At 46.3% G+C, this 25850-nt stretch overlaps 1 protein-coding gene across 1 annotated transcript in view; it reads right to left on the bottom strand.

The window, feature by feature from the left end:
* The window catches only part of RAPSN (receptor associated protein of the synapse), a 43771-nt gene that overhangs the window by 16518 nt on the left and 1403 nt on the right, over positions 1-25850 (bottom strand). Inside the window, exon 2 of the mRNA XM_068124152.2 lies at positions 2346-2444. Coding sequence (XP_067980253.1) covers positions 2346-2444 — 99 coding nt within the window. The remainder of the gene's footprint in view (positions 1-2345; positions 2445-25850) is intronic.

Below are 25850 nucleotides of genomic sequence, written 5' to 3'. Positions count from 1 at the left end.
AAGAGAGTCAGAGAGATCATTGATGAAGACCAGAAAAAGCACAGGGCCCAGAACACTACCTTGGGGAACTCCAGCCTGAACAGGAAGAGGAGATGAGAGAAACCCATTCAGGGCCACACGTTGACTACGACCAGAGAGGAAGTCCGCCAGCCATGCGTGGAGATTTCCATGGATACCAAAGGAGGAGAGTTTGGTGAGCAGAGCAGGGTGCCAGACCGTATCGAAGGCACGTGAAATGTCAAGGGAGACAGCTCTAATTTCCTGTTTGGCGTTGAGGACCTCCATCCATTGTTGAGAAAGCAGAAGCAGCATGTCCAGAGTAGAGTGACCAGGTCTGAAACCAAATTGATGATCAGAGATCAAGCCATTGGAGAATACGTGCCAAACGATATTGTAGAGGGTTTTCGGAGTTATCCCATGATGCAGTGCGTGCCGCCATGTTGGTTGTATTCACTTCCCTGGCAACGATAGCATCAATAGCTCTACAATGTAGCACGTTATCTGGTTATTCTGACTTCCTGCCTGCAATGGAAGGTTATGCTAATTATTTGGCCTCGTTTACCTTGTCTCGCTTGTTTACGTTGCCAACCAATACGGTGCCCGCGCACTGCATACTGGGTACTAAAACCCCTCTATACCTCAATTTCTCGCACCTTGGCGATCTCTCTGCTGGAAGACTAAATTCATCTCTATAACATTGGTACCTTTTTACACATCACCTGTAGGTATAACTATCTCATTTCAACTAACATTTATACACAGTCGTGTATAATAAACAATACGTTCTGCAATTATTTTTATAAGGTGTAGTCCGTAGGGCAATGCCATCTAGAACAGGGTTTGTCTGTCCATATGTCCCCACAAACGTACACCAATCAGAGCTGAGGGTCTCGTCACATGACAGGGGGACAGCATTTCGTGAGCATTACAGTTGCATATTTTACTAAAAGGAAATATAACCTTCTGTGGAACGTTTTGGGATCCCAGCGGGTGTCGTAAGGTACGTATGAGGTTTCAGAAATTCCTCAATACAATTACGATTTTGAAATGAGATCGACACGGAACTTGCTCCTGAATCCGGAAGTGAACAATTGACGACGGTTCGCTGGTTTGATAATATTTCAATCTAATGGTGATTTAACATTATATTTTGATATATTAATAATATAGTATTAATTTGTGATTGGAATGATGCTGTTTGGAATGAAAATATAGAGTTCGACTGAAGGTGGCACACGAATTGGAATTTATTGGTTCATCGTTTGCCATTTGCGGTTTGTTTTTTTACCCAAGTCATTCACGAACCGACTGTCCATACCTGAAGTAAAAAAACAATATTAATACTTACATTATCTGCTAACTGGTATCCCAGGGGCGGATCCAGGAATTTTTTTGACGGGGACGGGGGGGGGGGGGGGCCTGCATGAAACCATAGCGCTGGGGAGGTGGGGTGGGTTAAAAGGGGGGGGGGGGGTCTGGGGGTCCTCCATCAGGAAATTTGAAAAAATTGATCGTCAGAAACGGCATTTCATGCGTTCTTGGAAGTTTCTGCAGTTCCTTGTGTTCTTCCCTGGTCCAACAGTTCAGCAGATTCGCACCGCCTGCACCCTCATCCTGGATCGGGGGGGGGGGGGGGGGAGGTGCCTGGACCCGCCCCTGTATCCCTACCCAGAGGCGCGTGCGATTTGGTCTCTTCCGAAGACAGAAGCCTCTACCGGAAGATTGCTTTGCGCCGAACAGGCAGAAGAGAAGCAAGATGGCGGCCAAACATGTATTACTCGCGCTCATGATGGAAGAATTAGACAAAGATGACACTACATCACAAGTTGATGCAAATATCCAGATTGTGTTTTCACTTGCAAGTTTTGCTGCGTAAGTATAACCTCTTCTCTTCCGCTCTGCCGCCTCTTCCTCTTCTAACCGCCTCTTCTGCTGGATAACGGAAGAGGCAGAAGAGCTTCCGAGAAGAGAAGAGTCCAAATCGAACAACCGGAAGAGTCTTCCGGAAGTCTCTTCCTCTTCCAGAAGTGCAAATCGCACGCGCCTCAGGTCATACTATCATCTTCAACTGAAGTATTAAACAAGCCTGGCTATGCCGCCGTTAGACCATCGGTCTTGTTTATCTTATACTGTATCAACTTCTCCACAAAAAGTATTATCTCATCTCATAAACTTTCCACAAAAGTTTTTCAAAATTATTAACTGTACCAATACACCGCCTAACAGACATGTAACGAATTTGTGACAGAAATAGCAACCGGTACAATTTTCGGCCGGGGTTCTTCGCCATTTTATCCCAGTGTGTGCGTGACTGCGTGTGTATGTATCCATCAGGTCATCCAAACCTCAACGTCTCCTTTGCTCCGGTGAATGTCGGCAAAGCAGAGAAGGCACAGAGCCTGCAGTGGTCGGTCTCCATGCAGCAACGCGATCTTCATGGACTCCTGAGAGAAGAAGACGCAATGGTGTTAATTGTGAGTAGATAATGGCTTAATGCAATGGTTCTCCTGGTGGTATTATGAGTAAATTAAATAATGGAAGCAAACGTTCACCCTGCTCCAGAACATGACCAATTTTGAATTTCCACACACATGTAAAGGGGTCAGAATATGAAATAAATATTAAGAACGGAATACTTATATCGGTGGAAAAAAATAATCGTCAGTGGTTATTTTCTATTAGTATAATGAGGGAACCCTGTGTAAAGATAACTGAATTATCGTCAGGCCATTGCTGCGTGGTGTACTCTCGCGAGATCGCCGAGATCCCACACAATCCCGCTCGAGTCGTATAAAATACGCAATTTGGCATCTGGCTGTCTCATGATGTTTCGCCGCGATACATTCCGTCGTTGCTCATCCAATCTCAACCAAACTTTACAGGATGCCGAAGAGTTACACAATGTAGATTGTAGAGCATTCATTTGCCCCCCTCCCCAAGGGTTTTTTTTTCTCCCGATCGGGTTTTTTTTTCTCCCGATCGGGTTTTTTTTTCTCCCGATCGGGTTTTTTTTTTCTCCCGATCGGGTTTTACCCGCCATTGCCGTCAATAGGGTTGCATGTTGAGGTGTATATCGATATTAAGTTAGATTTGTCGTGGCGTTTTCCGATTAAAGCCATTTTTGCAGTGTGTGCTGGGGTTGAGTAGAGGAAGGTTCCTTTCGAAAATGGGCATGCTGCGATTTTCAATATGGCCACCACGGCAGCCATCTTGAAATTGGTTTCCACCATGCATGGGCTGACATAGATATATAACACTAGATGTCGCGCGACACCTCCCCGGATACGTAGAACAGTCCGCCATCTTGGGGAGGTCCTTCACAGCTGATGCGCTGGTGCAGTTAAAAGCGGCGAAATGCCGCAATTTTGTGCAGCGTACGGCTGTACAAATAAACGTACATTGGAGTCAAGGGACAAAGGCATCACATTCCACAAGTAAGTCATGTCGATGGACTCAGGTAATCGTGTTGATGAGCGGGAAACCACCATTACTGATTGTGTTTAATTTAAAAGTTAACACGTTGACGGACTCGAGTCGAACGTGAAACATCTGGATGATTTACACGGATTATCAAGATTGAGGTTGAGATCCTGCGCGCGGCGTATGATAGGTGATCATATGAAGATTTGTTATTTCTTTTTTTTGTATACAAAGTCGAGGCTCGTGTAAGAGCTAACGCATTAAACACAAAAAAAGACAAACAGACACATAAAACATCAAATGAAGGGAACGGGAGACAAGAGGGGCAGAGAGAGGGAAACACACAAACACAACAGTAGAGAGCAGGGACATCGGGAGATCTATGGAAGGGAGAGGGCTGAAGGTTGTTGGAGAGGGGGGGGGGGGGAGGAGTGGTACACAGAATATAACAAATGGACATTGCTAGGAATTTCCGGAATGAAGTCGGAGATTCAAAGAGGTGGATTTGGGATGTATTAACGGGGGTAGAAAAGATCAAGGTTTTGGATGGGGGAAGATAAGAGATGGTAGTGAACAGCTGTTTTAATGAAAGATACGCTCATTTTACCCCACAAAAACGCAGACACATACACAGACACATACACACACACACACATAAACACACACACGCATAAACACAGCCATATACACACACACATACACACAGGCACACACATAAACACACGTATACACACACATAAACGCACACAGACATGCACACACACACACACACACACACACACACACACACACACACACACAGGTGTGACACAGGTGTGTCTCTCTAGTCGTAGTCAACGTGTGGCCCTGAATGGGTTTCTCTCATCTCCCCTTCTTGTTCAGGCTGGAGTTCCCCAAGGCAGTGTTCTGGGCCCTGTGCTTTTTCTGGTCTTCATCAATGATCTCTCTGACTCTCTTGAAAATCCTCTCTATCTCTTTGCTGATGACTCCACTCTCTGCCGCTCCATTCCTCATCCCTCAGATCGGCAGTCTGCAGCCTCCTCACTCTCTGCAGACCTGGACAAAATCACAGACTGGGCAAACAAGTGGAACATGTCTTTCAATCCTGACAAATCTCACACTCTTACGATGTCTCTCCGAAAAGACCGACTGGACAACCCTCCCATCTACTTTCTGAATAATCCTCTCCAAGAAGTTCTGTCACTCAAGCTTTTGGGTCTCTCTATCTGCCATGATCTTTCCTGGGAAAACCACATTTCCATGCTGGCCTCCAAAGCCAGTCGCCGACTGGGCATCCTCCGTCGTGCGGTCCTTCCTTGGCACACCTGAGCTCCTCACCACATACAAGGCTTTCATCCGCAGCTCAATGGAATACTGCTCTCCCCTCTGGGCTGGTGCTCCTGCCTCACACCTAGCTCGTCTTCACGCTGTTGAAACCAAAGTGTTCAGAATCATTGGAATCTCCCGCGATGATGCTATCTCCGAGGGCCTTTCACTTACTCACCGCAGGCAGGTTGGTGGTCTTTCCGTCTTCTACCGACTCCTCTCCGGCCTTGCTCCCCCAGCTCTCTCTGGGCTCTGTCCCCCAAATATTCCTACAGGTCGCATAAGATCTGCCTGCAACCCTCTTATGGTTAAACTGCCAAAATCAAGACTCTCTGCTCACCTTCACTCCTTCATTCCTCTTTTCTCCCGCCTCTGGAACAAACTCCCTCACTCTCTTCAATCCCACTCCTCCCTCCAGGTCTTTAAAACGGCTGTTCACCACCATCTCTTATCTTCCCCAATCCAAAACCTTGATCTTTTCTACCCCCGCTAATTTCACCCCAAATCCACGTTTTTGAGGTGACTTTTGACTTCTTTCCTGGAAGTCCTTGGTGTCCTTGCATTTTATACCTATCCTGCCTCCCCCCAGGCCCTCTCCCTCCCACACATCTCCCGATGTCCCTGCTCTCAAATGTTGTGTTTGTGTGCTTCCTCCCCTTCTCTCCCCATCTTGTCGACCGCTCCCCTTTTTATATACTTTGTTTGCTTGTTTGTTTGATTTGTTTCTTTGATAAATGTTAGCTCTTTCACGAGCGTCGACTCTGTATACAAAAAAATAAAAAATAATAAACACACACACATACATACACACACACACACACACACTCACACACACACACACACACACACACACACACACACACACACACACACACACACACACACACACACACACACACAAACTCAGGCATACACACACACATGCATACATACACTGTCTCTGCCGTGCCTGTGGGTGTCTGTCTGCCAAGCCGGTCTGTCTGTGTCTTCTGTCTCTGTTGCGCCGGTCTGTCTCTGTTGCGCCGGTCTGTCTCTGTTGCGCCGGTCTGTCTCTGTTGCGCCGGTCTGTCTCTGTTGTGCCGGTCTGTGTCTGTGTCTGCCGTGCGAGTCTGTGTCTGTCGATTCGTGCCAGTCTGTGTCTGTCTCTTGACACAGGTGTGTGTCCGTCTCTTGACACAGGTGTGTGTCCGTCTCTTGACACAGGTGTGTGTCTGTCTCTGTCGCGCCAAGCAAACAACACTCAGCCTTCCATGCACACATCTCCCATCCAAGCACAAACCGAGTTTCTTAGATGACAGGATTATGTGTGTTATACATGTACATGCATTTAAACACAATTGTTTGAGGTAGGGATTAATTGATTGAGCTTAATTGATAGCCTTTAAAAAAAGTATTATTTGCTTAGTCCATATTTAACATCGTGTTATATGTACATCTAATCTTAATGAATTTCCTGTGAGTCACAGAGAATGTTTATTCAGTGTCTGGTCTGCTCCTGCTGTGTGGGTGGTCTGCGATTCTGGATGGTCTGCTTATTCTGGCCGGTCTGATTTTTACAGTACCCCCAACTTTCCTCCGATGAAAAACTTTGCTCTTATTAAATAAAAATTTTCCTCAGCATTAAAATGAGGTATTAATTGTACAGATCCGTTCATTATTAACCGAGCTACGGTCTTGGAGTCAATTTTTTAGCCTTGGATCCAATGATCACACATGCTGGTTGTACCTCCGCAAGATGGCGGCGCTTCCGACGTATCGCGACAACAAGCGCTGATAGGCCATGCGGCATCTAGTAATATATCTATGTGGGCTGAGGGGTTACGCCCGCTTTGCGGTACTATTTTTCCTTTACAGTTTCGTTCCTTAAGGGTTTTGAATGGAGTGCTTGCTCGAATGCATAAACCACTTGGCGATCTCTCTGCAAGAAACTTAGTAAATGAACACACCCAATTTTCTTGAGACCCGACCATAGATCTACTGTAATCCATATATACCAAAGAGGAATGACCCTTCCTGCTTCTCCCGTAGTGAGCGGGTGTACTCGTTTTACAAAACACGAAACCAACACACATGGAGCAGGAACAGCATTACGTTACACCCGATGAATGGATATTAGTAAGTAATGAATGTGATTGTTTGTTTGATACACACCAGGGTTCTTATTGACATATTACATGCCCCCATTGTGCTTTTGTAGTCGAGGTGAGAGTTTAGGTTTATTCGCCCCTGTTGGACTTAGTTCAAAACGGGGGCTTATGGATTTGGGCTTTTCTGTCCGTGCGTCCGCAACCATATCTCAGAGATGTATGGACCGATTTTGTTGATACTTGGCACAAATACAACACATGACGGTATACATATGCTCATCATTTTGTTTTGCGATGCAATCAAATATGGCCGACTGGTGGCCATTTTAGTTGTAAAAAAAACCCGATGTTGAACATTTCCTCAACTATTTCTTGGACATTCATTTGCCGTGTTTGGTCAAAATTGGCACACAGATAATGAATTATGGCTTACATATGCATGTCATTTTTTTTCGAAAACAGATCCAATATGGCCGACTGGCGGCCATTTTGTTACTTAAATGTGTCTCCAACAATTTCTCAGACATGCATTGTCCGATTTTGTTCAAACTTGGCACAAGCACAGCACATGACGGCATGCATGCCACCTCATCACTTTATTTTGCGATCTGATCAAAGATGGCCAACTGGTAGACTGGCAGTCATTTTAGTTGTAAAAAACCCGATATTGGCCACATTCTCAATCATTTCTCGGACATGCATTTACCGATCTTGTTCAAAAATGTTCACACAGATAATGCATGATGTGTTACATATGCATGTTATTTTTTGTCGAGATCAGATCCAAGATGGCCGACTGGCGACCATTTTGTTCCTTAAACGTTTCCCTATTCATTTCTCGGATATGCATGGACTGATTTTCTTCAAACTTGGCACAAAGACAATACATGAGTATACATATGCAGAAGATTTTGTTTTGTCATCTGATCAAAGATGGCCAACTGGCGGCCTTTAACTCCGTACAGCAAAATTACTAAAACCACGGCTGGGGCTATGACATTTTAAGTGTTTTTACTTCTTGTTGATGTTGTGATTGAGATCAATGTTAACCTGGCCATTGCCCTTATAAGATTAAATTGCTGATGCCTCATTGGTGTGTATACTTCAAAGCTGAGATTGTTTTAATCGTTGGTGTGCTACAGAAACTTTGCTAGTTGAACAATATTTTTGGCAAATGTGCGATAATGTAACTGATGGCCTGAAATCCTATTGTACAACAACAACAACAACATGCATTTTAAGGCCATTTTCCCTGCTAGAGCGGGGGTTAGCCTTGCGGTCCCCATGACAATCTTCTCCATTTTGCCCTATTTTCTGCATCTCCCCTTGTCAACCCCCTTGCCCGCATTTCATGCGTTGTTTTTCATCAACTTTCAATTTTCAATTTCAATTTCATCAACTGAAATCCTATTGTACAGTTCATGATAAAACGACATACAGTTGTCCATGATAAAATGCAGGGATTTTTTTCGAGGAGAAAGACAACTATAATATTTGTATTGTTTGTCCTTAGGATTATTTATTGTTATGGCAAATGCTGGTCAAATTGGAACTAGAGACAACGCAGCTGAAATGTCCTGTCGTTATTTTTGGAAACAGCTGAGAGATGATGTAACCACACAACAAATGAAGAGTCAAAACGAGAACGGCACTCGGTAGAGCGCATACCTCCACCGGGCTGAACATTTTATGTTTTTTATCCCATTGATAGGCCGGATCTTGATCCGACATGAACCAAAATCTAATCATTTCGTCCTTGTCACATACCCAACCTGTTCACCCAATTTCATCCTAATCCGTCCACAACTTTTTGAGATGTCGTGATATATATCGTTTTTACCCCAACACTCAATGGTGAAGAATCACTTAAAAATTCTAAGATGTGGATCCGAATCTTCACCAAAATCGAATCAATTCTTCCTTGTCACATACCCACCTCTCCACCAAATTTCATCCGAATCTGTCCACAACTTCAAGATATCTTTATCAAAAGTGAATAATCACTGAAAAATAATTCGTAGTCCGGATTCGGATCTTCACCAAAATTTACTCAATTCTTCCTTGTCAAACACCCAACCTGTCCACCAACTTCCTCCAAATCTCCAAATCTCCAAACCAAATGTCTCCTTCCTCCAAATCCTGGTGGCGTCTGGTCAAATCTGTTTCTGGTGTTTGTTCCCCCTCCATCCCCTACCTTACCTCAAATGGCTACACAGTTGACACCGCATGTGACAAAGCCGAATGCCTCAACTCTGTGTTTGCCTCCAAATCTTGTGTGCCAAACACATCTCTCTCTGTACCCACCTTGCCCAGTCGAACCCAGCTGCTCCTGGACTCTGTGTCCTTCTCTCCTGACAAGGTGGAGAAGTTTTTGTCAAACCTCGACTCTGATTCTGTAACTGGACCAGACGGCATCAGCCCACAGGTCCTAAAATCCTGCTCTGTCGCTCTATCTCGCCCTCTCTCTGTTCTCTTCACCCTCTCTTTTGCTCAAGGTCATCTGCCATCATCTTGGAAATCAGCAAACATTACCGCTTTACACAAAAAGGTGCAAAAACAGATCCTTGCAACTACAGACCAATCAGCCTTCTCCCAATTATCAGCAAAGTCATGGAATCCATCATTGCTTCGGATATCAAATCCTTCATCTTCTCCAATGGCTTGATCTCCGATCATCAATTTGGATTCAGACCAGGTCACTCTACTCTGGACATGCTGCTTCTGCTGTCTCAACAATGGATGGAGGTTCTCAATGCCAAACAGGAAATCAGAGCAGTCTCCCTTGACATATCACGTGCCTTCGATACGGTCTGGCACCCCGCTCTGCTCACCAAACTCTCATCCTATGGTATCCATGGAAATCTACACGCATGGCTTGCGGACTTCCTCTCTGGTCATAGTCAACGTGTGGCCCTGAATGGATTTCTCTCATCTCCCCTTCCTGTTCTGGCTGGAGTTCCCCAAGGCAGTGATCTGGGCCCTGTGCTTTTTCTGGTCTTCATCAATGATCTCTCCGACTCTGGAAAATCCTCTCTTTCTCTTTGCTGATGACTCCACTCTCTGCCGCTCCATTCCTCATCCCTCATATCGGCAGTCTGCAGCCTCCTCACTCTCTGCAGACCTGGACAAAATCACAGACAGGGTAAACAAGTGGAACATGTCTTTCAATCCTGACAAATCTCACACTCTTACTATGTCTCTCCGAAAAGACCGACTGGACAACCCTCCCATCTACTTTCTCAACAATCCTCTCCAAGAAGTTCTGTCACTCAAGCTTTTGGGTCTCACTATCTGCCATGATCTTTCCTGGGAAAACCACATTTCCAAGCTGGCCTCCAAAGCCAGTCGCCAACTGGGCATCCTCCGTCGTGCGAAGTCCTTCCTTGGCACACCTGAGCTCCTCACCACATACAAGGCATTCATCCGCAGCTCAATGGAATACTGTTCCCCCCTCTGGGCTGGTGCTCCTTCCTCGCACCTAGCTCGTCTTCACGCTGTTAAAACCAAAGCGTTCAGAATCATTGGAATCTCCTGCGATGAAGTTAACTCCGAGGGCCTTTCGCTCACTCACCGCAGGAAGGTTGGTGGTCTTTCTGTCTTCTACCGACTCCTCTCCGGCTTTACTCCCCCAGCTCTCTCTGTGCTCTGTCCCCCAAATATTCCTACAGGTCACGCAAGATCTGCCAGCAACCCTCTTATGGTTAAACTGCCAAAATCAAGACTCTCTGCTCTCCTTCCCTCTTTCATTCCTCTTTTCTCCCACCTCTGGAACAAACTCACTCACTCTCTTCAATCCCACTCCTCCCTCCAGGTCTTCAAAACACCACCATCTCTTGTCTTCCCCCATCCAAAACCTTGATCTTTTCTACCCCCGCTAATTCACCCCAAATCCACTTTTGTGAAATACCGACTTCTTTGCTGGAAGTCCTTGCAGTGTCCAGTGTTTTATACTTCTCCCACTTCTTCCGATGTCCCTGCTCTCAAATGTTGTGTTTATATGCTTCCCCTTCTCTCCCCATCTTGTCTACCGCTCCCCTTATTATAATATGTTTCATGTGTCTGTTTGATTTTTTTTGCGTGATTAATGTTGGCTCTTTCACGAGCCTCGATATTTTATACAAAAAAAAAAGAAAAAAATAAAAGGAAAAAAAAACTTTCATATGCATCTGTCCATAACTTTTTGAGATATTGTGCTCGCAGATAGACAGACAGACAAACATATAAACAGAGAGGGGTGAAAACACAACCTCCGCGTCCACCTTTGGTGGCGAAGGTAATACACTTATCAAATAGACACTCGCCGAATGAACGCACAGTGTACAATTGAAAGAGATTAATATAGATCAGCCTACAGGCAGTTATAGTGAATAATTTGTTTGTATGTGTAAAACGGATGCTGATGTAGCAAGATGGCGTGGAGCAGGATCACTCTCCATTTTTAAAGAACAAGGAAATAACATATGGAAAGCTGGGTGTCCGATCATAAATGAGCAACGTCATAAATACATTTCATGTATGAAAAATAGTTGTGCGGCATTTACGTTTGTGAAAGATTTAACAATGAATACCAAGGAACTTTGATGCAGGATTTGGCCATTTGGCCCATCGTATCTATGCTGCACCAACACCAGGCCAAACAAATTTGTCTCCGTCTCAGTCTCAGTCTCATGCAACCAGTGATGATGTGAAGGGCTTTGTTTTCTTTAGTCCTCAGGGTGTTCAGATGCGTGTGTGATAGGCTAGAGGCCCAAGATGAGCTGGCATAGTTGAAAACTACTGATCTAATGTACTGTTTGTATGTTAGTGATGTTGTTTCTTTGTGGTGTCGGTGCCTGTGAGTGCACGAAGTGTGTTCAGCCTGGGTGTGCATGTTTTTTTTTTTTTAGCTCACCTGGAACGAAGTTCAGGGGAGCTTCTGCGATGGCGCATCATCCGTCCGTTAGTCCGTCCGTCCGTCCGTAAACACTTGAAACCTCTTCTTCGAAACCGCTGATGGGATTGCCACCAAATTTGGCACAAGTGATATTTGTTGTGTTGTGACTAAAGTTTGTTCACAGCATTAAAAAATTCAGGGTCTGAAGGGGTCTACTGGGGGTCAAAGTGCATCCAGGTTTGACCCCCCAAAATAGGAATTTGCTTTATCTGAAACTACACACAATATTTCGATGAAACTTGATCACAACCTTCATCACCCATGATGTACCGAAGTTTGTTCACGGCACGAAGAAAATCGAAGTTTAATGGGGTTTATGGGGGGTCAAAGTGGGTCCAGGTTTGACCCCCCCAAAATAGATATTTGCTTTCTTCTCTGAAACTACACACATGATTTTAATGAAACTTCACCAGAACCTTCATCGCCAGTGATGTACTAGTTTGTTCAAGGCATTAGAAAAATTGGGGGTCTGAGGAGGTATAGAGGAGAGGATGTGGGGGTGGGGGATAGGGGTTGCCCCCCCAAAATAGGTATTTGTTTTTGTTTGTTTAAAGTCTTATGATTAGGTTACTATGATTCTACATGCTGCCCTGTCTTCTAGCAACCACTGAAATTGGTTTAAAATACCTTTAGTCAGTGTAGTATACTGTTTTTTCTACCAGGTGAGCACCAGGGGTATTGCCCCCATGTTTAATGTTTGTGATGTGATCTGAGAATGACATGGATGTGTTAAAAGTGACGCTGCGTATTTTTGTTTTGTGTGTCTGTGGAATAGGGATGTTGGTCAGTGTGGTGCAGCACTATGTTCCTTGGTGTAATTTGTTAGAAGAGTGACTGTTGATTTTGAGGGGCTACTTTTAGTCTGTTGATGATGAGCCAGGTTTTAGGGTGATGAGGAAGGGTTGAAGTTGTGCTGTGGTGGTGTTGATGTTGCTTTGAGTAGAGGTGATGGTTATATCATCTGCATATCAGGCTAATTGTATGTTCTTGGGTGTGATCAGATTAAAGAATGTGAGGAAGAGGACCAAACCTTGAGGGACTCCATTTCGAAAAATATCGTGTGCGTGATGACCTGCCGTTAAAAACTACGAATGACTGTGTGCACTGTGCATGATATTGTTATGTCGATTGGGTAGGGCATATATAGATCCAGGTAGATCTGTATAGGTAGGTGCTTCATCTGTCTGGATAGGGAATCTCGATGTAATAAGTTCTGTAGCCTGAATGTCGGATTAAGTGTGTGCCTGTGATCATACAAGGATGATCGGGTGATAGGTAGAATAGGGATTAGACTAACTCCCCGGTATGTCAAACCTCTGTGATTTACCCATTGTCCCTTATGGCAAAACATCACTACATTAGTTAGATCTATTAGTGCACACACTAATTAAATCCCCCTCCGCCACAAGACGATAAAACTGACCGGAAGAGCAGACAGCAAGTGACCGCACACTACGGCGCCATGGCAGGCAGACATCGCACAGACCGGCCGAGAGTCACGCCCAGGAGAACTCGTGATTGACAGGAGGGGGAGGGGCAAGCAACAACCAGAGCACCGATTGGAGAGTAGGGAGGATGAAGGACGTGCCACACTGATTGGCCACCGACAATAACGTGCGACCGATGACGTAACACCAAAGGCGAGAGACGCTCGGCCAATCAGTGCGGAGGGCGCGAACGAGCTACCAACAAGCGACGTGCTGATTGGAGGAAAAAGACCAGGACGTGAGGAGAAAAGGCTAAATATAAGGCGAAAAGCCGCAAGGAAACGACGGACTGATTGGCAGAGAGAGAGAGAGCTGACGTCAGAGGACGTCTAATAAAAGTAAGCGGAGATGGACATTTTGTCTCTCTTCCTTGGTCTCTCTTCGCCTCCGCTTTTCTCTTCCCTGTTTGCCTTTCGTTCCCGTTTGGAGTTTTGCTTGGTGGACGTTGGAAAGACGGTGGGGCGTAACGATCATCCTCCAGTAGTGCCTGCGTGCGAGTGCTGTGCTGTGTGGTGTGGGACGGACCGTGCGGCGGGGCCGGTATTCGCGCCAACGCCCGAGTGGTCCACGCCAGCCGGAGCTGTGGTCGGACGACGATCTCGGAAGCTGACGATTCCTGCCGGACACTGCATCGGCAGATAAGCTCGCATTCACAAACACAACGGAACGTTTATTTTCATATTCTCCCATTTGTCTTGTGTTTGAAGTCCGTGTGTAAGAGCGCTCACTCGGGGGTTTAGTTAATACCGGCGCGTTCTTTTCCTGTCCCGATATTTATTAAATAAACCCTTGTATTATTTTCCCGAACAACTTTAATTCCGTTTTGTGTGAGTTTAATTGATTCGCAGGGTGAAGATATCGTCGGACCGTCAGGTAAGCCGCGGCATTCTCCCCCAAAACCCCCTGCTCGTGTGTGAGCCGCCATTGAATTGGGAACGCCTCATTGAGCTCGATTAGCCATCCGTGGCGTACTCTCGGTGTTAACTGAGCCAGCCACAGGACAATATGTTGGTGCCCAGGCAGCGGTTGGTGTTGTTGTGCATGTTTGTGTTGAGTATTTTGTTTTTGAGTAAGAGCTTTGGGAGTGTGTCAAACCCTTTACTGATGTTTACTATTGTTGAAGCCTTAATAGGTGTTTTGTGTGAGGTTTGTGAGGAGAGTGGTGATGGAGTCGTTTGGTTTGAATCCGTGTTGGGTGTGTGAGAGAGGGATGTGAGGGTTTGTGAGTGTAAGTATAAGGCATTCTGTAACTTTGGAAGGTGTACAAGGTCACGTGATAGGTCTGTCGAGGCTGCTTTGGTGGGATCTTTGTTTGGTTTAAGGAGGGTAATGATTTTGCCTCGTTTCCAAATTTGGGGAAATATTGAGTGTTGGTCGGATAAATTGTTTATATTTGTGAGGGCTGGTATGCCGTGTGGTCTCATGTTGTCTGAAATGTAAATTGGAGATGTTGTCAGGGCAGAGCCGGTAGTGTCGGATGGAGATGAAGGTGGTTGTATGGTGAGGAATAGACTGACCACACACTCACCCTTTGATGAGACCCTCCCACATACAGTATATCAAAATTACTATGCTTTTATATTATTACCCATCCACATCCAAGATAACCGACAAGTCCTGCCCTAGTCTAGCTATCTAATTTCAATTTAAACTCATCTACTCTTTCTGCTGCCACTACCTTTCCATGAAGACCATTTCATGCATGAACTGCTCTCAGTGAAAGACCCTTGCCTTATTCCTGTCCGTTCTCCTGAAAAACTCTTCTGTTTTCATTGTGTCTATCCCTTCATTATTCTAAACATCTCGATCAAATCCCCTCAAAATTGCCTTCTTTCTAATGTGCTAGCATTGAATCCACTACTTCACTGACGGTAGTTGAACAACATAACTTGTATATGTTATACAATACAGTACAGTACTGTAATACAGTTTTTTGACAGTCAATATTTGCAATTTTTTAATTCCATAAACATTTGTTTATTGCTAACAACCCGGCGTTAATTTGAGTAATACACACACGTTTCACCCAAAAAACAATATTGTTGCGGATATGGGATTTGGCCTCCATATCCGCTTGTAAATATTCCCCTATTTCCCCAATACCCCCCAACTATCCCCAATCCCCCATTCCCTAGTCCCATTGCCTGTAAATAACACTCTGTAGAACCGACCTTCCCCTTTTTCCCCCATTAAATGTCGTGCCCAGGTCCACCGCATCTCACGTAGACAACTTTCGGACATCTTGCTAGTTATTCTTAGTCTATGTCAGTTAAGGACTCGTTTCCATTAATTCTGACTCTTCGTTGCACCAGAATGTGATTGTATGGCACCAGTAGTGAGTTTAGGACCTCCCCATACCTCCTCCCATCTTCCCCATGAAACAACGACAACAACTACCACAACAGCGCGCGGGGAGTGTGCGTCCTCACTCCGGCTCGGTTAGCCGCCATTACCCATGTGCGCCGACGGGGTTACCACGAAGGGGCTGCCTGTCGGCCCCTCGTCAAGGGCGGAGCCCGGTAACCCCCAGCACCCAATAAGAAGCAACGGGCCGATTCCATCTGGGGAGGAGCTAACGAGCCGAGGGCGTGTCACTCCCCGCCGGATATACGCAGCGACTTACCGGACGTGACGTCAGATGCGCCCCCAGCTTGGAGAAAGAACGTCACCTTCTAGCGCTGAGAGAGACCTCCCGCATCTCTGGACCGGACCGGGTCGATTCTGCCCCTGCGCCAAGGTGCACCTTGAGCCTCGACTACCTGCCCTTCCTTGCCATCAATCCCCGTGTGAGTCAGTCTTGTCCTGTTTATCTGTGGTCTGTCGGGGTTACTATAAGACCGTGATTAAGTGCCTACCTTCCTATGCTGTCTCTCTTGTCCTTGTAATCTAACGTTCCGAACTATTATAACCTCCTCCGGAGGTCTTGAGAACTGTACCCCTGGTGTCGTGTCATTTTAACCCAGCTGTTGTGTCCTTTCCGTAATTGATTTAGCATAGCGCGACTCGGCCAACGTTCGAGTATAATCGGGTAAACTGTGCAGACGCGGTCATACCAAACCGCTCGGTAAACCAACATCCACAACCGCGTCTGTAACATTTGGTGTCGAGGAGTTGGATTCGGACCTGGGACTAAATTCAGTTAGGCCCAAATTTTGGAACACCAATTGTACCATTAGGGTAACATTTTGGTGTCGGGAAGTAGAATTCGATCCGGAGCGCGTTTCCCGCGCTCGAAATTATAACGGCGAAATTTGATTTTGTTTTACGAAAATAAAAACCCGAATTTTGAAAGTCGCGCTATGGCAGACCAAGACGGCTGGGTTCCGGTAGAAGAGAGTGAGGCAGGGTCGATCCAGGACCAAATTGAGGGACATGAGGAGAGCGAAGCAGTGAGGGTAGCAGACGCACGAAATGGCGCCTCGCACATGGCCACGGCGACCACGCCCACGACCGTGGTAGCGCCGCTGGTGGATTCGAACCTTTTCCTCCTGCAAATGAGGGCCCTTATGGAACAAATGGGTGAGCGATTGGAGGGCCAAATGGGGGTAATGGGGAACCGGATGGATGCTCAGAGTGAACAAATGAGGGCTGATAGTGAGCGATTAGAGGGCCAAATGGGGGTAATGGGAAACCAAATGGGGGTAATGAGGGACGAAGCGAGGGGTACCGGTGAGGGGTTAAACAACGGGATAAAAGAGGTGAGAAATGGGTTAATGGGGGTAGAAAACAGAATGGCCGCTCAAGAGAATCAAATGGAAGGGATGCAAAAGGGGTTAGAGGGGTTAGAAAACAGGATGGAAGGCAAATTGAGGGACATGAGGGACCAAGCGGAAAGGGAAGTTAAACAAATGGGGCAGCAGATAGAGGGGGTCAGAATGGGGGTAGAAACCAAACTGGATGCTCACAGGGAGGAAATGGAGCAGATGAGGGTGGCATCTGGGCAGGAGATGCAAGTGATGGGAGAAGAGATCAGAAGAGGTGTGAGTGAGGAGGTCGGAGGAGTGCGCGAGGAGGTGAGGCACTGTAAGGAGCACATGGAGAAGGAGGTGAGAAAGGGGACTGTAAAGTTACAAGGGGGCATAGAGGACCTGACGCAGGAAGTAGAACAACTGACAGAGGGACAAAAAGAACTAACGGACCAGGTAAAGAAGAACACAGCGGTAATAGGAGGGTTAAAAGCGACACAAAATGACCTAAAAAATGACTTGGTAGCGACGAAGAGGGAATGTCAGATGGTACGTGAGGGACTGACAACGAGGTTGGACGAGGTGATAGAGGTAATGGAGACGAAGGACCGGCAGGTGAGGACGCACATGGAAACGGTCAAGGTAGCCTTAGAGGACGAGCTTGAGGAGACGTACCGGGGAATAAAAGAGGTGAAGCAGAAATTAGAAGAAGTGGAAGAAGGGGTGAGCGAAATTAAGAAGCGACGGAGAGAGGATAAGAAAGAGATAAAAGAGGAGGTAAAAGAATTGGTCCAAAGTCTGTGTTTGGATCGTGATGATGTGCTCATTAACCGGATGAGGGATTCGCAGGTGATGGAGGAGAAGCGAAGAGGAAGAGGACCCGGTGTAAGTGGTGACCAATATGGTCGTGCGTATGATGCGCCAGGGGATTTAAGAAGCTTGGGGGTCGAGATGGACCCGGGTGTTCGTGAGAGGCCGTTGGTGAAGTGTGCGACAGGTCTGGGGTGCGAAAAAGGAGGTGTGCGAGAAAGTCCGACTCTGGGGTGTGTGAGGAAAAAGTGCGTGCCAAGGAGTGAGGGTGCTGGCGAGAGTGAGTCGGTCGTAGCGCGTGTGCGAGGGAGCACATGGAAGCGCGGTGTGGTAAGTGTTACAGAGGGTGTGATGGGAGAGTGTGCGCAGGAGTGTGCGCGAGAAAGGTGTGTGACGGACAGGTGCATGGGGAAAGAGTGCGCTGTCAAAGGCAAGGAAGAATGCACGCCTGTGGTGAGTGTTACAGAGGGTGTGACGGGAGAGTGTGTGCAAGAGTGTGCGCGAGAGAGGTGTGTAACGAACGGGTGCATGAGGAAAGAGTGCGCTGTCAAGAGTAAGGGTGAGTGCGCTGTCAAGAATGGAGGTGAGAGTAGTGAGAGTGACAAGGAGCGTGAGTTGGTTGTGACAGGTGAGAAAGGATGCACACCTGGAATGGTAGAGCGTGAGTGGGAATGCACGCTGGAATTGGTAGTAACGCACGTGGTTGGGTGTGCGAATGAGAGCACACCTGTGATTGTCACAGAGGAGGTGACAGAGGAGGGGGCGCGAAGAGGTGTGTTGGTGAGGTGTGCGACCAACGAATGTGTGCCAAAGTGTTCGGTGGTCAGGTGTGTGACCAAGGCTGTGAGTGGAATGAGTGTACCTGGGTGTGTAAGGAAAGGTACGAGGAGCATGGGAACGGCTGGATGTGTGAGCAAGGAACGGGCTGCGGGGTGTAAGCATGCAGGTGAAGCATCGACGTTAAACGGAGCAGCGGTTAGAACGACTTATAGCCGAATCGGGCCCTCGGTGCGTGCCGGGCCTCGCGTGGAACGGCCGCGTCCAGGCTCCACTAGGTGGAGCGGGCAGCTGGATAGGAAGGGTCGTCATGGCGACCACGTTTTGTTGAGACGTGCCGGCAGGTCGAGATCGGGACATTGGATGGCTCCACGCCGAGGTGGTGCGTGGGATCTCGGCCCGGGTAAGCCCCCGTCCCTGCCCCGAATGCCGGACGCATCCAGCCGCCGGCACAAAACAACCAGCATCCATTGCTCGGCTTTACGAAGCCGGGCTTTGGACAGGAATTGGCGCACCGAGAGGCATTAGTGAGTAGACTGTGTGATGAGGTTAGTGTTTTGGACCCAAAATTAGAAAAAAACAAAATTTGATGATTGGCAAAGGATTGGCAGTAATGATTGGCAGATGATGGGTAGTGATTGGCAAATTTTTGATTTGTGGAAATTTGATGTGCAAAATTGGTAGTGAGCGATGGGCCCGGTGGGTAAGGGTGGCATCCCTGCCACCCTTCCCATGTGGGGCAAATGCGCAATAGCTTATGGGGTGTATGGCAGTGAAAACTAGCCCGGGTGGGTTAGGATATTGATAGGGCCCTAGAAGATGACCTTAGGTGACGTTAAGGTTAGATAGTGACTGATACCTGTAGTGGGGACGCAGGTAGTTCAGTGTGGATGATAATGACGAGGGAGCGCAATAGTTTAAAGGGACGACTGGGAAGCGCAAGTTTCAGAGGGGAGTAGTTAGATGAGATGATGCTGTGTGAGAACTGGACAGGTGTGTGGAGCAGTGTGGAGCAGTGTGTGAGTAGTGAGTGTGTGGATCAGCGCGAATGCGCTTGGGGAGAGAAGGGTGCAGGCGGCACCAAGTATGAGAGCACAGGTGTGCCAGTACAGGTGTGTGGAGTACATGGAGTAAGTGGTACGGAGTGATGTGCATGGTGCGAAGGTGTGGATGGGGGAAGAGTGGACCCCTTTCACGAATACCCGGGGCGGGTAGTGTAAGTGTTAGGTAGAGGGTATAGGTAAATTGTGGTTGGATATTGGCATTTGTGGTGCGGTTGCAGAATGGTATTGTGGATGGGTGCATTAGTGTTGTGGAAATGGCTGGGCGTGTAGCCTGTTAGTGTGTGTAGTTGGTTTGGGCACTCCACCACTGTGAGGATGTCGGCCAGGTGAGGCCGCAGGTGGGCTCTGGGAGCCGGTAGAGTTGTGGATGGGGCCCGAGGATCCGGAGGACGGACCCGGGTAGCCCAGTGCCAGAGAGGGCACCGAGTGGGGAGAGCGCCAGAGGGCCTTCCCCAGGTAGTTAGGTTAGGGTAAGGAGCAGGTAAGCTCGGAGGCAACTGCAGTGGTGGAGGTGTGCAGGTGGGTAGACCCGCTGGGAGAGGTACACGCCACAGCCCAGAAATTGTGCGAGGGCACCGGGAGATGAATCGGGGGAGTGAGACCCCAAATTGAAAAGCACCACAGTTTGGTCAATGGGAATTGGTTTTTAGAACCCATAGTGTAAGTGGGCCAATGGTTTGGCAGGAGAAAGACCCCGGGTAATGTAAAGTTGTTAAAGTCATTTAGGAAATAGTTAGGATTGATGAACCTGTCGCACCATACGCAGCCACTTACCTGTGGTGATGATGATGACTCCACACCTGTGTTTTCTTTGTTTTGTGTTGCAGGAAGTGAGAATTGCTGTGTGGATTGGTGAGACGCATCACGACGTGGATGAGACATTGGGGTGATTCCATCTCTCCCTCCCGAGGAGGGACTGATGATGAATTGGTGATGGCAAATTATGATGTTGAGTTGGAGATGGCAAATTTTGATGAGAGTTGAAAATGGCAAATTTGATTGGTTAGGAGGGAGAGAAGACGAATTTGGTTTATGGGAGGAACGGGGAAAACAGTAGGGACGTTTGTTGATTGGTAAAGTAGATGTTTATGGGTAGTGTTGTGTTTTGTGGATACAGTAAGGGGTAAGGGAGGGGCAATGTAGGTTACCTGGTTGGGGGGGGGGGGCGTACGGTAGGAACGTACCTGTCTCACCTGGTTCCCATGTGCCCCCAGTGTGCATTACCTTACATTGCGTGCACTTTTGCGCCCTTACCACCTTACTCACTTGTTTTCTTCTTTTGTCTCCCACCTCCGAGGATCTGGTTTTGGGGCAGAGAGCGAGGAGAGAGAGGTGCTGGCTCCGCAGTTGTGGGCCTGCACTTTCGCTGCTTGCTGCCGGGATCGATACACCATTTTGAAAGAAGCAAGAAGGCCAAGTGCACCACACGAAGAGCAAGAGACACCTGCAGGGTTAGGGGTTGTTGTTTTTATTTTAATGAACAATGGTGACTGCACCGATTGGTGCTTGGGGTGGTGCTTTTGGTGCTTGGAAGGGGTGCTCTGCACATTATTAAAGGCCGTAAGGCCACAGAGCACTCGTGGGTTGGTGTATCGATGCTGGCATGCGTGCTCTCTCTATGCATAACATCTGCATGTGTTCCTCCAAAAACAGGTCCTGGATCGTAGTGTAAATATCAGCGTAGTCTTGTAAATAATGCTCCCTACCGGCTGTATGTTTAGTTTGCGAATTCTTTCCGCGATTCGGTTATCCTGTGGGTGTGTTTCTGTGAGGAGAAGGGTGCAACGTCGCAGGGGGACATATTTACTCAATTGTGAACATCTGTAAAACTGTCGCACTCAGGGTAGAGTTAATAGTAGAGGGAACTACATCTGAGTGCCACACTAAAGTAGGTAAAAATTTATCGGGTCGGGACGCCCCGAGGGTAGAGAAGGGTGCAATGTTGCGGATATGGGATTTGGCCTCCATATCCGCTTGTAAATATTCCCCTATTTCCCCAATACCCCCCAACTATCCCCAATACCCCCCAACTATCCCCAATCCCCCATTCCCTAGTCCCATTGCCTGTAAATAACACTCTGTAGAACCGACCTTCCCCTTTTTCCCCCATTAAATGTCGTGCCCAGGTCCACCGCATCTCACGTAGACAACTTTCGGACATCTTGCTAGTTATTCTTAGTCTATGTCAGTTAAGGACTCGTTTCCATTAATTCTGACTCTTCGTTGCACCAGAATGTGATTGTATGGCACCAGTAGTGAGTTTAGGACCTCCCCATACCTCCTCCCATCTTCCCCATGAAACAACAACAACAACTACCACAACAGCGCGCGGGGAGTGTGCGTCCTCACTCCGGCTCGGTTAGCCGCCATTACCCATGTGCGCCGACGGGGTTACCACGAAGGGGCTGCCTGTCGGCCCCTCGTCAAGGGCGGAGCCCGGTAACCCCCAGCATCCAATAAGAAGCAACGGGCCGATTCCATCTGGGGCGGAGCTAACGAGCCGAGGGCGTGTCACTCCCCGCCGGATATACGCAGCGACTTACCGGACGTGACGTCAGATGCGCCCCCAGCTTGGAGAAAGAACGTCACCTTCTAGCGCTGAGAGAGACCTCCCGCATCTCTGGACCGGACCGGGTCGATTCTGCCCCTGCGCCAAGGTGCACCTTGAGCCTCGACTACCTGCCCTTCCTTGCCATCAATCCCCGTGTGAGTCAGTCTTGTCCTGTTTATCTGTGGTCTGTCGGGGTTACTATAAGACCGTGATTAAGTGCCTACCTTCCTATGCTGTCTCTCTTGTCCTTGTAATCTAACGTTCCGAACTATTATAACCTCCTCCGGAGGTCTTGAGAACTGTACCCCTGGTGTCGTGTCATTTTAACCCAGCCGTTGTGTCCTTTCCGTAATTGATTTAGCATAGCGCGACTCGGCCAACGTTCGAGTATAATCGGGTAAACTGTGCAGACGCGGTCATACCAAACCGCTCGGTAAACCAACATCCACAACCGCGTCTGTAACAATATTGTACACCGCTCCATTTATATGCCATTTCCAGGTGATGTGTGACGTCATTGCCGGGCACGGAAGGGGGCCCGGCAATGATGCGCACTGAAAGGGAGTACTCAGTTTTCACTCCGGTTTCTTTCTTGTTTGATTTTTTGTTTGTTACTTGCGAAAATCGAAGATTTTTCAAGTATATTGGTTGGTCTTGTGTGTTATTCTGTCTGTCTGTTTGTCTGTCTGTCTGTCTGTCTGTCTGTATGTCAGTCGCCTACAGGTCACAATTTTCAACCGATTTTCACCAAACTTCCCCAAATGGTAGAGATGGTCATAAATAAGAAACCTATTGTTTTGGGGGTCAAAAGGTCAATAGGGCAACATAGGCCAAAGGTCACCAACTTTGTTAAATTTCTAAAATCCTCAATTTTCATCCGATTGACTTGAAATTTGAATAGGATTTTCATATCGGCTAACTGGATTCAACCACCAACTATTTTTGAGATCAGCATAGGCCAAAAGGTCAACATAGGCCAAAGGTAAACAATTTCGAATTTCTAAAATCCTCAATTTTCATCTGATTGACTTGGAAACTGAATTAGTCAGGTTCACTATGTTAACAAACATAATTTCGTTCAAAATTTTGGTAGATTAGCAAAACTATACATTTTTGGAATATTCAGAGCATGAGGAATCCAAAAATTAATGTTTACATTTGCGTAGACAACTTTGCGAAAATGACACTCAGGACAGTGATGAAGTTAGTCAGGTTCACTATGTTAACAAATATAATTTCTTTCAAAATTTTGGGATTAGCAAACCTGTACATTTTTGGAATCTTCAGAGCATGGAGAATCTGAAAATCAATGTTGGCATTTGCATAGACACCTGCATGGCCGCCATTTTGGATTTTGAAAATGGCCGCCATAAAATACATATTTTGCGCGATCTCGGCTTCTAGTCAACCTAGAAACTTAATTAAATATGCTAATCCTATGTTTTCTGGGTCAAGGAATCCAATAAAGGCCTCAAAATAGTGCTCAGGATTATAGAAAAGCAACAAACAAAGGTAATTGAAAACCATTGTCTTTATATTTGTGATATAACTGTATTACATAATACATGATATTGCAAGTCCTTTGAAGTTATAGGTTGTTATAGGAAGTTATAGGTAGTATCAGATTGAACTGTAAGTCCTATACACAGGATCTACGAGGTCTATACCGTTCAGGAATATGCTTTTACAGATCTTCATCACTGTCCTGAGTGTCATTTTCGCAAAGGTGACTACGCAAATGTAAACATTAATTTTTGGATTCCTCATGCTCTGAATATTCCAAAAATGTATAGTTTTGCTAATCTACCAAAATTTTGAACGAAAAAACATAGTGAACCTGACTAAATAGGATTTGTGTATCAGCTTACTGAAACCAACCACCAACTATTTTTGAGGTCAACATCGGCCAAAACGTCAACATAGGCCAAAATTCTAAAATTGTCAATTTTGATCCGATTAACTTAAACTTTGAAGACGATTTGCATATCAGGTCACTGAATTCAACCACTAATTATTTTTGAGGTCAAAAGGATGCTCTACTGAGTGCCATTCTACTTTGTTCTGTTTTGCCAAGTGTCACTCTATGAGTGATTTTTCATTCTGTCTGTTTGTCTGTCTGTTTTTATGTCAATCAGGCGATCAATCAGGCCTACAGGTCATAAGCAAGAAGCCTACTGATTGAGGTCAAAAGGTCAACATAGGCCAAAGGTCAACAACTGTCAAATTTCTAAAATCATCAGTTTTCATTTGATTGGCTTGAAAATCACATATACGGTGCATTCAATTTATCCACTGGATAGCTTCTAGAAACCGGGCCCAAGTCTGCAGATTTAACTACCAATTATTTTTGAGGTCAACATTGGCCAAAAGGTCACCATAGGCCAAATTTCTAAAATTGTCAATTTTCATCTGATTGACTTGAAATGTGAATTTCAATAAGTCAACATCCTATTGAATTCAACCACAAATGTCAGGTTATTGAATTCAACCACAAATTATCTTTGAGCTCAACATGGAACAAAGGTAAACTACTTATTTTAGGGATTTTACAAAAGTATCGTGCTATGCACAACATATTTCTTGTTTCTTGCAAAATCGAAGATTTTTCAAGTATATTATATTATCTAAGTATATTTCTAGTATATTCTGTTTTATAAAGTGGTTTATAACTTTATCTTACTATAATTCACCAAATGTCCGTCCGTCTGTCTGTCTGTCCGTTCGAATGTACCGCAAAAACGGCTGAACCGATGGCAACGATATTTTGGGTGGGTAATCCTGGGATCCCCTTGAGTAAAATAGGCTATATTGTTTTTCCAATTTCAGCTTTGGTCTCAAGCATTTTCAGGTTTGGATTCCCGCCTAACGTTATTGTCCCGGGTACCACAAAAACGGCTGCACCGATTGCAACGATACACCTCCATGCAAAAAACGATATATAGCACGATATTTCAAAAAGTTATGGACGAATGATGACGAAACTCGGTGGATGAGTTGGATAGGTGAGAAGAACAAGCCGATTAGATTTTGGTTCAGGTCCAGATCCAGATCTGGCCTATCAGTGGGGTACAAAACATAAACTGTTCAGCATGGTGGAGGTGTGCACTCTACCGAGTGCCGTTCTAGTTGGTAAAATTAAACTCTCAAACCAACCCAAAACAATTGCCAAAAGCCCTACATCCCGACTTTCTGAATTGGCCTATTTGTTGTTCCCACATGCAGAGTACACATCCCATGATACTTCAGTCCCAGTTTCAACAGTTGATTTGTTCGTCTACATACTACCTTCCTTCACCTTACCAATTTTGTCAAAGTTTATACGATGAGATGGAGTTTGTTCATGAAAAGCAATTTAAGCAAGATGTGGATTTACAAGAAGAAGAGCCACTCTTTTTGCATCTTTCAACAAATGGGGCTGCCAATGCAGTTTTCTATTGTCTAGGGGGCACAATCATGCATGGGTCACCATTCCAAAACAGGATACTCGATTTTGCTCATTTTTCCGAGTAATCTGGTACTCCGTTTTGCCCACCTAAGAAGGATGACAGACTGATTCAACCCACCTGATGTTATGTTAACGGCATGACAGGGGCTCAAACTCCGGACTCCAATACATTAAGCGAGCCACCTTAAATATTAAGCCAACACCAAGCTTCTGTGGATTTATGGCAACAAAGTCTTATTCGTTCTGATGGAATTCTCATCAGAT

Source organism: Myxine glutinosa, chromosome 8, assembly GCF_964187855.1.
Source record: "Myxine glutinosa chromosome 8, kmMyxGlut1.1, whole genome shotgun sequence".
Lineage (NCBI taxonomy): Eukaryota > Metazoa > Chordata > Myxini > Myxiniformes > Myxinidae > Myxine > Myxine glutinosa.
This window is presented reverse-complemented; position numbering and strand designations above follow the sequence as displayed.